Source organism: Pediculus humanus, genomic scaffold (assembly GCF_000006295.1).
Source record: "Pediculus humanus corporis 1103172107475 genomic scaffold, whole genome shotgun sequence".
NCBI classification, from domain to species: domain Eukaryota; kingdom Metazoa; phylum Arthropoda; class Insecta; order Psocodea; family Pediculidae; genus Pediculus; species Pediculus humanus.
The window spans coordinates 1,198,094-1,214,516 of NW_002987093.1; the positions used below are offsets into that span (position 1 = coordinate 1,198,094).

At 28.9% G+C, this 16,423-nt stretch overlaps 4 protein-coding genes across 4 annotated transcripts; 3 read left to right on the forward strand and 1 right to left on the reverse strand.

The window, feature by feature from the left end:
* Positions 1-891: 891 nt before the first annotated feature.
* Phum_PHUM129220 (multidrug resistance-associated protein, putative) lies at positions 892-8,161 on the forward strand (the record flags this gene model as incomplete). The annotated part of the gene is made up of 23 exons (XM_002424392.1): positions 892-1,052; positions 1,149-1,307; positions 1,401-1,548; positions 1,655-1,888; positions 1,972-2,145; positions 2,219-2,366; positions 2,452-2,600; positions 2,711-2,821; positions 4,204-4,434; positions 4,519-4,715; positions 4,817-4,966; positions 5,053-5,316; positions 5,390-5,672; positions 5,754-6,036; positions 6,125-6,278; positions 6,359-6,487; positions 6,578-6,669; positions 6,739-6,923; positions 7,019-7,181; positions 7,267-7,450; positions 7,531-7,720; positions 7,813-7,977; positions 8,069-8,161. 23 exons carry the CDS (start codon positions 892-894, stop codon positions 8,159-8,161), a joined length of 4,047 nt encoding a protein of 1,348 aa, XP_002424437.1.
* Positions 8,162-10,805: 2,644 nt separating this feature from the next.
* Positions 10,806-11,247, reverse strand: Phum_PHUM129230 (uncharacterized protein; the record flags this gene model as incomplete). Its single annotated transcript, XM_002424393.1, has 2 exons — positions 10,806-11,095; positions 11,175-11,247. 2 exons carry the CDS (start codon positions 11,245-11,247, stop codon positions 10,806-10,808), a joined length of 363 nt encoding a protein of 120 aa, XP_002424438.1.
* A 236-nt stretch (positions 11,248-11,483) lies between these two features.
* On the forward strand, positions 11,484-12,664 carry Phum_PHUM129240 (26S proteasome non-ATPase regulatory subunit, putative; the record flags this gene model as incomplete). Its single annotated transcript, XM_002424394.1, has 4 exons — positions 11,484-11,762; positions 11,859-12,039; positions 12,113-12,426; positions 12,503-12,664. The coding sequence occupies 4 exons, from the start codon at positions 11,484-11,486 to the stop codon at positions 12,662-12,664; spliced, it is 936 nt and encodes a 311-aa protein (XP_002424439.1).
* Positions 12,665-13,534: 870 nt separating this feature from the next.
* On the forward strand, positions 13,535-16,235 carry Phum_PHUM129250 (uncharacterized protein; the record flags this gene model as incomplete). Its single annotated transcript, XM_002424395.1, has 5 exons — positions 13,535-13,858; positions 13,955-14,314; positions 14,447-14,541; positions 14,621-14,740; positions 15,908-16,235. The coding sequence occupies 5 exons, from the start codon at positions 13,535-13,537 to the stop codon at positions 16,233-16,235; spliced, it is 1,227 nt and encodes a 408-aa protein (XP_002424440.1).
* Positions 16,236-16,423: the final 188 nt, after the last annotated feature.

Sequence of the window (16,423 nt, forward strand, 5' to 3'; positions counted from 1 at the left end):
TCGTCCGATGTATAAAACTTTTATTTTATTTCTTTTATTCTTTTTTACAATTTAAAAGTTATATGCAACGTTATAAAAAACATTTTTTGTTGTTATGTATTATAATGTGTTTCAAATATAAGAAACAAAATGGCCGACGTTTGTTTACAATTATAAAAACTTAAATAAATTTTCAATTATTTTCGTATAATTACATGGTTTTTTATTTATTATAAACAAATTTATTTTTATTAATTTATTTTATTAATTAAATATCGATTGGAATGATATTATATTAAAAAAGGAAAACGGAAAAAAAAAAAAAATTTCATTTTCCATAACTTTATATGATGATCGATACATTGGATAGCGAGCGTAAGTAAAGGAGGGAAATTTAAATTCTCATAGAGATCGGTTTACAAAAGTCTACGTGCAATGTTGCCACGTTTACTCTATGAAAAAGTGTCAATAGAGAAGTGACTGCTTAATTTTTTAATATTTACTCACTTTGATGAAATGAAGATGATTCTACTAAAGTGACTTTTTACTGTTTTTTTAATTTTTTTTTTTTTTTATTTTTTAATTATTTTTTTTAAGTTTGTTTGTTTTTTTAATTTTTGTTTTAAATTATTTATTTAATTTATAAAAATTCGTTTCTCTTTAAATTTTTACAAATGTTTTATAATAATTTAAAAAATAAATATTTATGAAATGAAAAAGATAATTTTTTTTTTTTTTTTTTTTTTTTATTTTCGAGTTATCGAATTGAAGCTTTCGCTAAGTGTAGATAAGAATTTTTCAACTTGCCATGTCAAAGGCGAATGAAAATTTAAATAAAAAGTAAACAAGATAGGGGATTACAATTGTATGTGTCGTAATATATTTTTTTATCACAATCGAAAAAAAAAAAAAATGGAATCTGATTTATGTGAAACCGTTTACGATTTTGAAAATTATTCTAACCGAAATCCGCGAAATTTCGCGCCAATAATTTCCGAATACACTTCCATCAAAGGTTTTAATAGGTATAAAAACGCATTAAAACATTTGATACCATTTAGAAAAAAATCAAAGTAAGTTTTAAATATATATTTTTTTTTAAATGTTAAATTAAACATTAATTTTAATAAATAATAATAATAATAATAAAATATTAATTATTTTTATAGAAATAAAAATTTTTTAAAAATTGATGACTCTGGATTTTTCTCATTGTTAACTTTTTCATGGATGTCAAATTTCGTTTATAAAGCTTATAAAAAAGGTTTAACAATCGACGACATACCTTTTGGCTCTCCTTTGGATTCTTGTGATTTAAATGCTCAAAGGTAAGAGAGAGAGAAAAGAAATCAAATTCAAACCTTTTTTTTCAACTTATTTTATAAACTTTAAACAAACAATTATTCCTTTTTTTTTTTTAGACTCGAATTAATTTGGCAAAATGAATTATCTGAAAAAGGTCCAATCGAAGCTTCATTCGGGAAAGCTGTTTGGAAATTTGTTCGAACAAGAGTTTTAATTTGTTGTGTAACATTTTCTATTAGCTGCATTATGGGATTTTTAAGTCCTGTAAGTAATCATTCCCTTAAACTTCCCTAAAATTTCATCAGATTTGTCATAAAGTGTTGCACATCAATGTTGACCGAATGCAAATTTAAATTATTTATTAATTCAGACGATATTTATGAGAAAATTATTGGAGTATTTGGATGATGAGGAAGAAGGATTAACAAATGGTTTGATGTGGGCTTTGGCATTAACAAGCGCTGAAATATTAAGAACAATGTTTTTCGCTCTTTACTACAGTTTAAGTTACAGAACAGCTGTTCGATTAAGATCTGCTTGTTTGACAATGATATATAGAAAAGTATTAAGGCTTAATTCTAATAGAAATATGTCAGCTGGAGAGGTAGGATATTAAAAATTACAAACAAATTAAGAGACAAATCAAATTTGAATTTGTTTTTTTTTAAATGTTCAAATCAATTTCAGATAATTAATTTATTTAGTTTCGATGGACCAAGATTATATTACATGATAGTATTTGGACCGATGGCAATTGGTGGCCCAATCATTTCAATATTTGGATTTTTTTATATATATCATGTATTAGGCTCTTGGGCACTTTTAGGAATGATAATATTTGCATCATATTATCCTTTGCAAGTATGTCTTTCATCATTTGATTTGTACAAGTGAGATTTGATAAAAGCTAACGAAACAAACTTGATGATTACAGTATTTGCTTTCTCATTTGACCGGATACTACAGATTAAAGGCGGTTACAAATTCGGATAAGAGAATAAAACTTGTTACAGAAATACTCACAAGTATAAAATTGATTAAAATGTATGCATGGGAAAATTGGTTTGCATCTCAGGTTCACGGTATGCGTCTCACAAATTTTCCTTTCACATCTCCATTTTGCAATAAGCGAAAGACCGATGTAACGTTTTTTTTTTCTGATTTTAGATATAAGAAAAAAAGAATTGAAAGAAATTGAAAAAATAGCTTATTGTCAAAGTGTTGGAATATCACTTGCACCCACCGTACCTGTTATATCCGGTATAACGACATTTTTAATACACGTCATAACCGGTGGAAATTTAACGGCCGCACAGGTAAAAAAAAAAAAGGGGGGGGAATCGCCATTTTGTATATCTACCATGGCCTTCCTTTCATCTTCGTAAAGTTTTTTTTTTCATATTTTCCCTGTTAATTCTTGATTTAGGCATTTTCGGTATTGGTTTTTATGACGAAACAAATGAAGACATCAATACAAGTGATTAGAGATGGAGGTTTAGCCTTTTACGAAGGATTCATATCCGTACAAAGGTTCAAGGTTATTTTAGGTTACAAAAGGCTTAGAGAATGCTGCTTATACAAGTTTGAAAATTCAAACCTTAATAGTTTAATTTAGTTTAAATATCCACATATTTGTGTTTAAATTTATTCAAGCTAGAAATCATTTTGTATCGAAGCCTCACGACGCTAAAATTTAATTTTGTTGCACACTAATAATAATAATTATTATTATTATTCTGTAGGCTTTTTCAGTATCAGCATTTGGGTCAAAGGTACTCCGATTGACCTTGACTCATTTACAAATGGGATCTGTTTCGATCGTTCAAGGATTGACAACGTTGACGAGGTTTAAGGTTTATTCTATCAGTTTATTATTATTATTATTATTATTTTCATCGCAGAAGTTATCGTCATAATAATAATAATACATTTCTTTAAAAAAATTATTAACTTTGACATGAGGGATCATCATTGGTTTTTCTAGAAGGGGTAGACGAGAGCAATTATTTCAATTTTTATTTTTTTTTTGTAGGAAATTTTTGAGGTGTCACCATCATAACAAAGGGTGAGGTTAGGTGTGTGGGTGCGTAACACACAATTCACGGTCATAACGCATATTATTCACATTACACATCGTAAAATCGGTTAAAATTAATCATGCACATTTTACGAGGAATTTAATTTTTTGTTTTTACCAAGATGATGACGTAAACGTTTATGACGTCACGAGGAGGGCACCTGAAAGAAAGAAAATTGGAGAAAAAAAAAGAAAAAATCCATGTATATCGTTTCAGGTATATTCGGTTATGGTTATACTTCATACGCAACTTAGAACGGCATTGCAAAACATGAGATACGGAAGTGATAGTTTTTTACAAGGTCCAATAATATGCCAGAGATTTAAGGTTCAAAAATTAAAAAAAAAATATAAATAAAACCTGTCGTTCGAGCCTGAATTTTTTTTTTTTTTTTATTGTGCATCGTGTACGGTGAAGGAAACTAAAAAAAAAAAAAAAATTTTTCTTTTTCCGTTTTGTTTTATTTATTTTCTCTTATCGTCTACGAGCTTATCATGATGGAAAGAGTTTGTTGCTCTCTCTCTCTTTCTCTCTCTCTCTCTGTTTGTTGTTGTTGTTGTTGTTGTCTTGTTAAAAATATATATTTGCTCGTTTTTTTTTATAAAGGTAAGAATTAATCAATCTTTTTTTTTTTTTTTTTGGTTTGCTTTCGTTTGTTTTTGCTTTTGTTCTTTTATCATTTTCTTTTTCATTGCCAAAATTATTATTATTATTTTCAACGCTTTTCTTAATGTTTGAGCTGCTTTTTTTTTTTTTTTTGTCTTATCATTATTATTATTATTTTTTGTTTTGTACAAATTATCGATATGTTAATTATATTGGAAATTATATTTTTTTTTAGGAAGTTCTCGTTTTGGAAGAAAATTTTGCAAAAATATCCCCACCATCGGATGATGGGATTGCTCTGTCGATAAGGGATGGTTTTTACCGTTGGGACAACGTATTTTTAGATTCTGAACATTTAAAAAATAAGAAAAAACCAAAAAAGGGTGATAAAGTTAAAATAACGGAAAGGGAAACCGATGAAAGTAGTCGTCGAGTTTTAAATAACATTAATTTCACCGTTGCTAAGGTACATACATCATTCGATATATCGATACCTCGATCGATCGATCGATTCTTTGTTAAAAAAATTTTGTTTTGTTTTTCGTTGCAGGGTTCGTTGGTGGGAGTTTGCGGATCCGTGGGTTCTGGTAAATCATCCCTTCTTCTCGCTTGTTTGGGACAATTGAAAATGATTTCCGGTAAAATATCAAGGCGTGGAAATTGTGCTTACGTGAGTCAGCAATCGTGGGTGGAAAGTGTCAGTTTAAAAGAAAATATTTTATTTGGAGAAAAATACGAATCGAAAAAGTAATTAAATAATGTCGAACGCCGTGAGCTTTTTTTTTTGTTTTTTTTGTTTATAAAAATTGGATTCGTATTACAGAAACAAATTGATTTCGATTTTGTAGGTATTCGAACGTGTTGAACGCTTGCGTTTTAAACAAGGATATAAATTTATTACCCGATGGCGACGAAACGGAAATAGAAGAACGCGGTGCTAATTTATCCGGTGGACAAAAGCAAAGGATTTCACTTGCTCGAGCTTTATATTCCGACAGGTTTTTTTTTTTTTTTTTTTTTTTTAATTTTCATTTGTGACAAAAGAAAACTTGTGTACTCATTAGATCGTTTTCCCTTTTTTCAGGGATATTTATTTACTGGATGATCCTTTGAGCGCCGTGGATCCATCGGTCGCATCGCAAATATTTGAAAAATACGTTCTGGAAAATTTGAAAGACAAAACGGTCGTTTTAGTCACGCGACAAATACAATTTTTGCAAAAGTGCGACGAAATCGTCGTTTTGAAAGGTGGAACGATTGTGGAAAGGGGTAGTTACGACGAACTCGTCGAAAAGGGTGAAAATTTTACCCAAATAATGCTGTCGGGATCGTTGATTTCTCCGAGAAAGTAAGGCACTTGCTCCAAATCCACGAGAAATTTAATTTTTTAACTTAAAATTTATTTGGGAACGAATTTGCAGAAAGCACGAAATAATGAAAAATCAAGATGACGCTCGTGAAAAATCGGAAAATGATGATAAAATCCAAAGTGGTAAAACAAGAGGGAAAAAATTACAACAACAAACGGAAGGAGGAGAAGAACAAATTCGTGGTACGATAAAAGCAACAGCATATCACGCATACATATCCGCCGCGGGGGGTTACGTCGTTTGCCTTTTGGTTTTTTTAATTATTCTACTCAATGTCGGAAGTAACGTTTTTAGTTCTTGGTGGTTGGCAATGTGGATAAAAGCCGGAAGTGGAGTGAGTTACAAACGATAAACAATTTTTTTAAAATCCCACCGGGATTCACTTAACGTTTTGAATTTGTTTGTTTTTTTGCAGAACACGACGATCACGGATCCGTCAACAAACGAAACAATCATAAGCAAAAACATAAACGATAATCCGGATCTTTATTTTTACATGAAAACCTACGCGTCCATAATCGGACTCATAGTGTTGACTTGCATCGCGAGAGGATTCGTTTATATAAAAATAACGATTCGAGCATCGGATGTTTTACACCGGAAACTATTTCAAAAAATTCTACACAGTCCAATGAGTTATTTCGAAAGGACGTCCATTGGGATAATACAAAATTTATTTTCAAAAGACATGGATGAAAGTAAGAAGGGGAGGGTTGGGGGTGTGTTGTGGGGTAAGGGAAAAAAAATTTTCCTTTTAATATCGTCCATTTTTTTTTCATTATCAAGTCGATTCGAGATTGCCGGAATCAATGGAAACAATGTTGCAAAATATTTGGTCCGTCGCATTTTCTTTTTTATCAATCACGCTTGTTTTCCCGTGGTTTGTTTTTCCATTGATCGTATTAACTGGACTCTATTATTTCGTCAGTAAAATATTTAGGTAAGTTTTTTTAAGGTAAATAAACAATCAGGGATTCGAAGGGAGGATTTTTTTTTTGTTTATTTCTTTTTTTTTTTTAGGGTCGCCATAAGAGATCTTAAAAGAATGGAAAACATATCGAGAGCACCGGTTTTCAGTTCCATATCAGCCACCGTACAGGGTTTGTCGGTTATTCACGCATTCAATAAAGAATCGAATTATTTAAAAGAGTGAGTTGACACGTGTGATTGGTTAAATAATAATCAAAATGGCGGAAAAACGAAAGGATTTCATTTTTTTATTTTTAATTTGTTTATCAGGTTTTGTAAATTGTTCGATCACAATTCGACCGTTTTTTTTTTATCAAACAACGCCATGAGATGGATAGCAGTGAGATTGGATTTTATATCAGGTTTGATAAAATTTTATTTTCTTCTTCTCCAGTGAAAGAGGTTAAAACGGTTTTTTTTTTGTTTTCCAGTTCTGATAAGTTTCATAACGTCTTTTTTGGTGGCTTTACTCAAAGGAGAAGTTGCTCCAGCATATGCTGGTTTGGCTCTCACGTATGCCGCACAAATCTGTGGAGTTTTCCAGTACACGATACGATTGATATCGGAAAATGAGGCTCGTTTTATATCCGTCGAAAGAATACAAAACGCCATCGATGTTCGTTTCATTATCATTATTATCATTTTTTTCTTAAACGAAACAAACGTTTTTTTCTTTATTGTTTGTTTGTTTGTTTGTTTGTTTTTTTAAAGAAATTAAAGGACGAAGAAAATTCATCGTGTAAAATAAACGTGGAATCAGATTGGCCATCGAAAGGTTTGATAGAATTTAAAAATGTTAAATTAAATTACGGTACGAATTTACCGGATGTTCTTCACGATATTTCGTTTGTTTTATCCGGTGGTGAAAAAATCGGTGAGGAGATACTTAAATTAATAATAATAATAATAATGATTTCCTGAAGGATTTAAAAAAAAAAAAAAATTATCAAATTTAACAGGAATCGTGGGAAGAACGGGAGCGGGAAAAAGTTCACTGGTATCCGCATTGTTTCGACTCGTCGAATTATCTTCCGGTAATATTTTCATTGACGGAATAGACATTTCGAAAATATCGTTATTCACACTGAGAAGTAGATTGTCGGTCATCCCTCAGGATCCCGTACTTTTTTCCGGAAGTTTAAGGTTTGGTATATTGCACGACTTTGCGGGATTTTCCTGTTGCTGTTGTTGTTGTTGTATTAAAATCGATTTCCGTGTTTCAGAGCGAATTTAGATCCTTTGGGACAATACGACGATGAGAAAATATTCGGGATATTAAATAAAACGAGACTTTCGACGAAAATCAAATCGATGACGAATAAATTATCGACGTACGTCGAAGATGGCGAAGGTCTTTCACTGGGTGAAAAACAATTGGTGTGTCTTGCACGTGTACTTCTTCGTGGTTCTAAAGTAATTTTCTTCTTTTTCTTTTAAAAATGGCGATGGAATCGTATGTCCAAAATTTCGTTCTTATTCGTTTGTTTGTTTTTCTTTAAAAACAGATCGTGGTTTTAGACGAAGCGACGGCATCGATAGATCCGGAAACGGAAACGGCCGTGCAAAATGCAATGCAAGAAGAATTTAAAAATTGCACTGTGTTGATAATAGCACACAGATTGTCGACCGTTACAAATTGCGATAGAATTCTCGTCATCGAACGTGGAACGGTGAGAACGGAAAAAACAAAAAAAATTAAGAACGTGATGATAATAATAATAATGTTGGAAAATTTACGTTTTGTTTTGTTTTATGTTACAGATAATAGAATTCGATAATCCGAAATTATTAATGAAAAATTCAAATTCACATTTTTCAAAAATGCTGGCGGATTCATCCGATTATTATCAATGATTTGTTTTAAATCAATCTCTGCCGTACTATTATTATTATTATTATTATTGTTATTGTTTCGGATAGGAATTAAGTGAATGTAAATGATTTTGTATAAAGAAAAAGAAAAAAAGTAAGTAAATATTTTTTATATTTAAAAAACGTCCGTTTATATTTTTTCTAAATATTTTTAATTTAATTTATTCACAATCTGTGGTGGTGATGATTTTCGTAGACTCCGAAATTTCCAGAAGCGACATTTTTTTTAAAATTATGAACGGAGTAACGATTATATAATCCCCAAATGCTGTTCATTAATTTACTGTTGTATTTAAGGAGTGGATGCTCAAAGTCTATATATAAAAAAAAAAAAAATTATTTTAGATTCTGCGCATTTCTCTTGTTTGTTGTTTGTTTGTTTGTTTGTTTGTTTGTTTTAAGTTAAAGGGTCACTTAATATAGACGAAATGAGAGAGTGAGAGAGAGAGAAAAGTATTTGCCCTCTTGTTAAAATCATATGATTATTATTATTTTTTGTAACCGTTTTAATCGTTATCGCGACCGAAAATAAAAAAGAAAACATTATTATTATTATTTAAATATAAAAAATCAATTCCTACGACGACGACGTTCTTTTGTTTGTAATGTCAACGGATAACGTTCGATTCGAAACGAAAAACCGTTAAATTCAAAATTTTCGTACCGTGATTATGATGACGTCATCGGATCACCACAATATTTTTTCAAATGTTTTTTATTAATAACCATTATTTTTGCGTTCGTATTAAAAAAAAAAAGACAAAAATTAAAAAATAAAAATTTTTTTCACGCGACCGATAATATTTGATAAGAAATCGTTATCAAATTTTAATTTTTAATTAATAATTAATAATTAATAATTAATTTTTAATTGGTCGAAATTAACGTGGCGGTAAAGAGAAGAACCAATCACGACGTTTTCGTGTTTCTCGTGACGTAATCGTGACGTAGTTGGAATAGTCGAAAAAACGGTTTTTTTTTTTTTTTGTTAAAATAATTAAATTTAAAATAAAAAGTTAAATTTTAAGTTAAATAATAACTTACTGGAATCATTTGTTATGAAATAATTTAAATATTTTTCATCTTTATTCGTGTCAGTGAATTCAATTCCGGTTGTTTTCATAATATTTTGTTTTATTTTAATCGTTGCAAATGCTCCCTGGGGTACAGCCGACATGTTCGACTTTTTTATATTTCTCGTCAACTTATTCTGAAACGGTAATTATATCATTTAATTATTTATTTATATAATTAAAATGCGTGCGTGCGTGTTAATACGCACATAAATAATAAGAAAAAATGATTCACTGTAACGATTCGGATGATTTATTTTATTTACAAGACGAAACGAGATAACGTTTTATTTTATCTTATTTTGCTTTGGTCTTTACAAGGTTGAATTAAATTAGGCCCTCAATTTTTTTTTTTTCTTTTCTTTTCTTAGCCTTTTAATCTATTTATATATTCTTATTTAAAACAATTATCATTATTATATCATTACCTAATTTTTTCCCAATGTAATTGTTTAAAACAAAAAAATTTCTCTTTTCTCATCACAATTTGTTAAAAATTTCATTCATACAATTTTTTTTTTATTAAATTTTATAATAATAATAATCAATACTTACTTTATTAAAGATCATTCAAAAATTTAAAATTTTTTTTTTTTTAAAAAAAAGAAAAAACAAAATTAATTATTATTCTTTAATGAAAAAAAAAAAAATTATTAAATGTTTTTTTTTAAAATGGCTGACTAGTCTCGAACAGGTACAAAAAAGAAAAAAAATTTTTAATCAAATTAATTCTCAATAATTAAAAAAAAAAAAAAAAAAAAGAAATTTTTTTAAAATCGCATCACAACTCCGAACAACGAGAATATTAATATTCTACTGATTATTATTATTATAAATACGAATTTTTTTTTTTTTTTTTTTATCTGAATAAAGTTCTAAACATCATCATCATCATCATTCGGAAGATCAAAGATCAATTTCCGGTTATGAACTCAACTTGCATTAACAATTGTTTATTTTATATATATATATTTAATATTATTATTTAATAATAAGTTTTTTTTCTTTATCTTTTTAATTATTATTATTATTACTTATTATTATTATGTTTGTTTCATTAAACTAACAATTTTTTCCCCTAAACTAGCTATAATATAATTTACTAACTGTAAATTTATTAATTTTTCTTTATTCGAAAGATTTATTTTCGATTGATGGTGTTAAAATTTATTTGAAAACATAATCAGGTACATAAAATTTTATTAAATTATGTTTGTTGTCTTTCACATATGTACAAACATAATCAAATAACTTTTGTTAAATTAAACGAGGGGATGTATTCGATTTTGTTTGTTTGATTGGTAATCGATAAAATTTAAAAATAAAAAAAATTCTTACTTACGTATAACAGTTTTTATTATTATTATTATTAATTTACATAATGTAAACATGTACACGCATTAATAAATAATTTAAATTAATCATATATACTACATTAAAACAATAATTATGCAAGTTGATTTCGGTTTTTTTTTAGTCGAGATTAACTTGAAATCAGGAATTACATTATCCCCCTCGTTTAATCGTAATCAATGTGTTGTTTGATTGATGTCTCATTGCGATTCATATTTTTTACCAGTTGTTCTATAAAATTTTCTTTCTTCCAAATACTGTTTTGTGATTTCATCTTTGAATTCTTCATTATCCATCCAACTTTTAATACATTCCAGCTGTAATTGATTTTCTTTTCTACATTTGAATATGTTTAACAATCCAGAATTTTGACAACATTCAACAAAAGGTTCGACTACATCTTTACACTTTCTAATTGCTTCTTCTCTTAATTTTTTAGGTATTAATACATTTTTTTCAACTATTCTTAACCTATCATCATCTGGGTCTCCTACATAATAATAATAATAATTAGTTCGATTTGTGTGTGTGTGCAAGTGTATAAAGTTAAAAAAAAAAAAGTTTCATACCGAAACCCAATGGTCCACCACCGAATAATAATTTATTTTGTTTGTGATCATCATTTTGTGTATCAACGGTCATTGAAATAATAAATTACAATAAACATGTAACTTCGATAATATATTTAAAAGGGTTTTTTTAAATCACGGAGGTATTAAACTAATGACACGACAATTTTTAATCGTGGCATTTAACGCAACCAAGCGGTGGGTGATATAGCAAATTTGTCTCCTGTTAGGGAATGTTATTTTGATCGTAGTTATATACATATATATATTTTTTTTAAAAAAAAGGATAATTAAATAGTACGTAGGGAAATGGATCGGTTATTAAGGTTGGGTGGGGGAATGCCCGGATTAAGTCAAACTTCTCCGCAAAATGATGCTCCTGTCGTGGATACCGCGGAACAGGTTTACATATCATCATTAGCTTTATTAAAAATGTTAAAACACGGACGTGCGGGTGTTCCGATGGAGGTTATGGGTTTAATGTTGGGTGAATTTGTCGATGATTACACCGTTCGTGTCATCGATGTATTTGCTATGCCTCAAACAGGTACCGGAGTGAGTGTTGAAGCAGTGGATCCCGTTTTCCAGGTAGGGTTATTGATGCAATACTTATTTCAAATAATGTAATTTCTAAAAAATGTACGCCATTTTGTAAAATATTGTTTTTAATTGAAAAAAATCCAGGCTAAAATGTTGGATATGTTAAAACAAACGGGAAGACCTGAAATGGTTGTAGGATGGTATCATTCTCATCCAGGATTTGGGTGTTGGCTCTCCGGTGTCGATATAAATACTCAACAAAGTTTTGAAGCATTGTCTGAAAGAGCTGTTGCTGTTGTTGTCGATCCAATTCAAAGCGTTAAGGGTAATTTTCTATATGATGAATGCATACACGCTCGTTATTTCATCCGATTGTAATTCGATTGTATTTATCATAGGTAAAGTGGTAATAGATGCATTTCGATTAATAAATCCGAACATGATGGTTTTGGGACAAGAACCTAGGCAAACAACATCGAATTTAGGACATTTACAAAAACCATCAGTTCAAGCGCTTATACATGGGCTAAACAGACATTATTACTCCATAAGTATTAATTATAGAAAAAATGAATTGGAGCAAAAAATGCTGTTAAATTTACATAAGAAATCGTGGATGGATGGTCTCATGCTTGCAGATTATGCAGAGCATTGCAAATTAAATGAAACCACATGTTCGGATATGTTGGATCTTGCTAAAAATTACAACAAGGTAACTTTCGATTTAAAAAACAAATTGGATTCGATGACATTGTGAATCGATAGCAAATTTTTAAAAAATTTTGTAGGCACTCGAAGAAGAAGAAAAAATGACTCCGGAGCAGTTAGCAATTAAAAACGTCGGTAAACAAGATCCTAAACGACATTTGGAAGAAAAAGTCGATACGTTAATGACGACGAACATTGTACAGTGTTTAGGAGCCATGTTGGATTCGGTCGTTTTTAAATGACACTTCAATTTCATGATGACGTCATAAATATTCACGCAATCCAAAAATTAAACAACCAATCAACCAACAGCGGTTAATGTTTTTATCGGTTTTCATGTAATTTATGAGAAAGGGATTCGACGGATGAGCTTGTGTGCGTGTGTACGAGTGCGTGAGTGCGTGAGTCGTGCTTTTTTACTTTTGCCACGTCAATTTTAAAGACGTCAATCAGTCAGCCAGCTCAAGTGTTTAAAAAGTGTGATGATTACATTTAAAAAAAATTTCGATCGTTTTTTTTTTTTTTTTTTTTTTTTTGTATTTGTTCTCCGAGTTCGTGTAAGAAGACTAAGAAGAAAAGTTGATGGTCTCGTCAAATCAGGATTCTTTTTTTTTTTTTTTTTTTAATTTTTAATGTTTGTTTTTTTTTTTCAGTTACTATTATTTAATCTAACGAGTACGAAACTGTTTTTTTTTTTTTAATAAACAAATAATAATAATAATAATATTAATGTCATTTTATTTTTTAGAAATTGATAATAAAACGATATGTTATTTTTAAGACTTGACTGTACGACAAAAAGCATAACTTGATAAAAATTAGGCGTCGTCAAAGGTTCACAAATTGGTTAAAGAACGTCACGCTTCGAAGAGCTTAACTAACCTTATACACTTTAGAAAAAATTTTTTTGGCAATAAATGCATTGTAAAAATAATAATAGTAATAATACTAATAATAATCATCTTCAAGTGTTTTTTTTGGCATTAGTGATAACGTTGGACAATTGCCATATTGTTTTCTCTTGATGCAGCGCAGGTTTAAAAATATTTTATTGTTTTCGATTTCCCATCGCGATAATAAAAAAAATTATTGTTATATAATCGTAAGGTAAAATGTCGGAAAAAAATAAAAGGATATATTATTTGGCAAACGTTTGCCACGTGTGTAAATCTCCAGTAACTAAATACACGTGTCTAATATGTAAATTAGTTTTTTATTGTTCAATTAAACACCGTCGTCAGGATTGGTTTTATCATAGCAAAACGTGTTGGGCGGTGAATAAAATTTGCAAATATAAAAACGTAACGAATTTGTGTCAATTGTACGGAAATGGAGAAGATTTCATACACGTGAAAAACAACGTGGCCGGTCAATTAATGGAAATACTCGAAAGAAATTTATTATGTTGGGAATTGGAAATGATTTATCATCCGAGGGTAAATTAATTAAAAAACCAAATCAATTTCTCTACGATGATGATGGTGTGACGACATTTGGGAAAAAAACGTGTCATTAATTTATTTATTTTCCAGATGTGCGATTTCTGCCACGAATTCGATTTCGATAAACTCGAACCGTGCGACAAATGTAAATTTATATTCACGTGTAAAGAAAAAAAACATTTTAATAAAAATCATCACGGAAAATGGTGTCAACAATTAAAATTATATTACGAGTTATCCGTGTGTGAAAAACCAAATTTAAATTTCGAGAAGTTTCTCAAAACGAAATCGATAATAAATAAAAAATCGTATAAGTCGATGAATGAATTATTAAACGAAGATTTGAATAAAATTAATAATGATAATGATGATAAAACAAACGTTGAATCGATTGATTTTATAAAATTTTGGATTTCGGATTTTATAACGTATCCATTAACCGTTTTAAACGTTATCGAATCCTCCATTATCAATAATAATAATAATGATAAAATGAAAATATTATTTATAGGTTCGGAAAATCAATCGGAAATCGAACCTATCGATAAATGAGAATATTATTTATTACATTATTTACCGAAGAACGTTAAAGAATTACATTTAATTTTTTTAGGACCTGAATTATTTATCGAAAATGATAAAAAATTAACGAATTTGAAATTATGTAAAGATTGCAGGTAAGACTCCATCTTTAAAAAATTATTCAGAGAGAGAGAGAGAGAGAGATAGAAATAAAATTGTTTGCTTTTTTAATAGGTCGAATAATAAGAAAATAATTAACGAATTTGTTTCTGGAAAATTCTATCATGAATATTTACCAAATCGTCCTATCGTTGATATTGATTTGATATGTGCTTTCAATTCTGGAATGTACAGGTTGGAGTTTTTTGTTTCAAATTTTCTTTGTTTTAACCTCGTAATTCGTGGCAGACATTTTGTAATATGTTTTTATTTTGTTAATTTTCAAAAGATGAAAATTAACTTAATCGAAAATGTAATAATTTTGACACTTTTGAAAAAACATTACGCGTTCATAACGTTTATCGACCGTTAACGAATCGAACAAATTCAAAAATTTAACGCCTGGAGAATTCTTGATTTTAAAACGCGCCCATTTTTCTTCCAGTAGAATACTTTTATTAATTTCAATGATAAAATGATAAGATTTATATAAAAACTAAATTAATAATAATAATATTTTTAATTCTCCAGGAATTCATAATAAAAAAGATTCCAAAATTCGTTTTTTTTTTTTTTTTTTTTTTTCCATTTCGTTCGCGAATTTAAATCGAATGCGGGAAAAAAATTCAAATCGTTCTCGAAAATTTTAAATAAATGACGATTCCATAAGATAAACATAAGCGAAACATTTATAGCCGACTTCCGACCAATCAGAATCGTTTATTCTTACGCCATTTTGAAAAATCGAATTCTACGTCACGACATTCTTTTTAACGGTTTATAATAGAACACTTTGACTGCAACATGTACGCGTAACGTTTTTTTTTTTTTTTTCTCTCTTTAAATTTTATTTAAGTTACGTAAATAATTTATAAATAATTATTTATTTACATAACAATTTAATAATAATTAATAAATAAATTGTTTCGTAACATTTATGAAACATTTTATTTGCAATTTAAAAAAAAATTATTTTAATATTGATTTATCTTATCGGTTTATTGATTAATTATTGACATTTGAATTATTATGTTATTTAATTAATTTTTTTTTCGACTTACATTTTTTTTTTTTTTTTGACTTTGAACGTTCGCATTTACTTTTTTATTTTGTTTTATTTGTTTATACTGTGTGTGTGTGTGTGTGTGTGCGTAACCGGTGACCCGTGTGGACATGTTAACGACTTTATTATGACCGGATAGATAATATATTAACCTTGCACCTACGTCTACGTAGATAAGGAAAAATTAAAAAATTATTTTATTGTGCATTTTAAGCAAAAAAAAATTACGTAAAAACAAACAAACAAATATTTAAATATAGTTATTTATATATTATTATTATTATTATTATTATTTTCAGGGATTTCGGTTACGGAAATGTGGATTCGTGGAAGGAAACGATACGGAGATTATTTAACGAAAATTCATCGCCGATACTCATAACCGAATACACGGACGAAGAATTACAAAATGATTTGAAAAAGTTGAAAAAACAATTTTCAAATTTATTGTTTTTAGAAGAATTTAAAACGAATCCGTTTGCCAGTTTGAAACCAGGTTTGAACGTGTTAAAATCGAAAAAGGATTCTCCCGTCATATACAAAAATAATTACAGGTGCGTTTTAAAACCTATAATTCACGTCGAATCACCCCCCGCGCCCCCCCCCCCCAAAACAGTAAATAAGTAATTATTTATCATTCATTTCCTGTCGGATTTCTTATCACTATTCGAATGATACCCATCTACCTTATGTAGGTGGTTGAAAAAATATGGTTGAGCAAGTGATAAGAGAATGATAACAGTAAATGAAAATAAATATTCACTTTTTTACTTTGTTTAAAATTCATTATCATTATCATCATCATCATCATCATC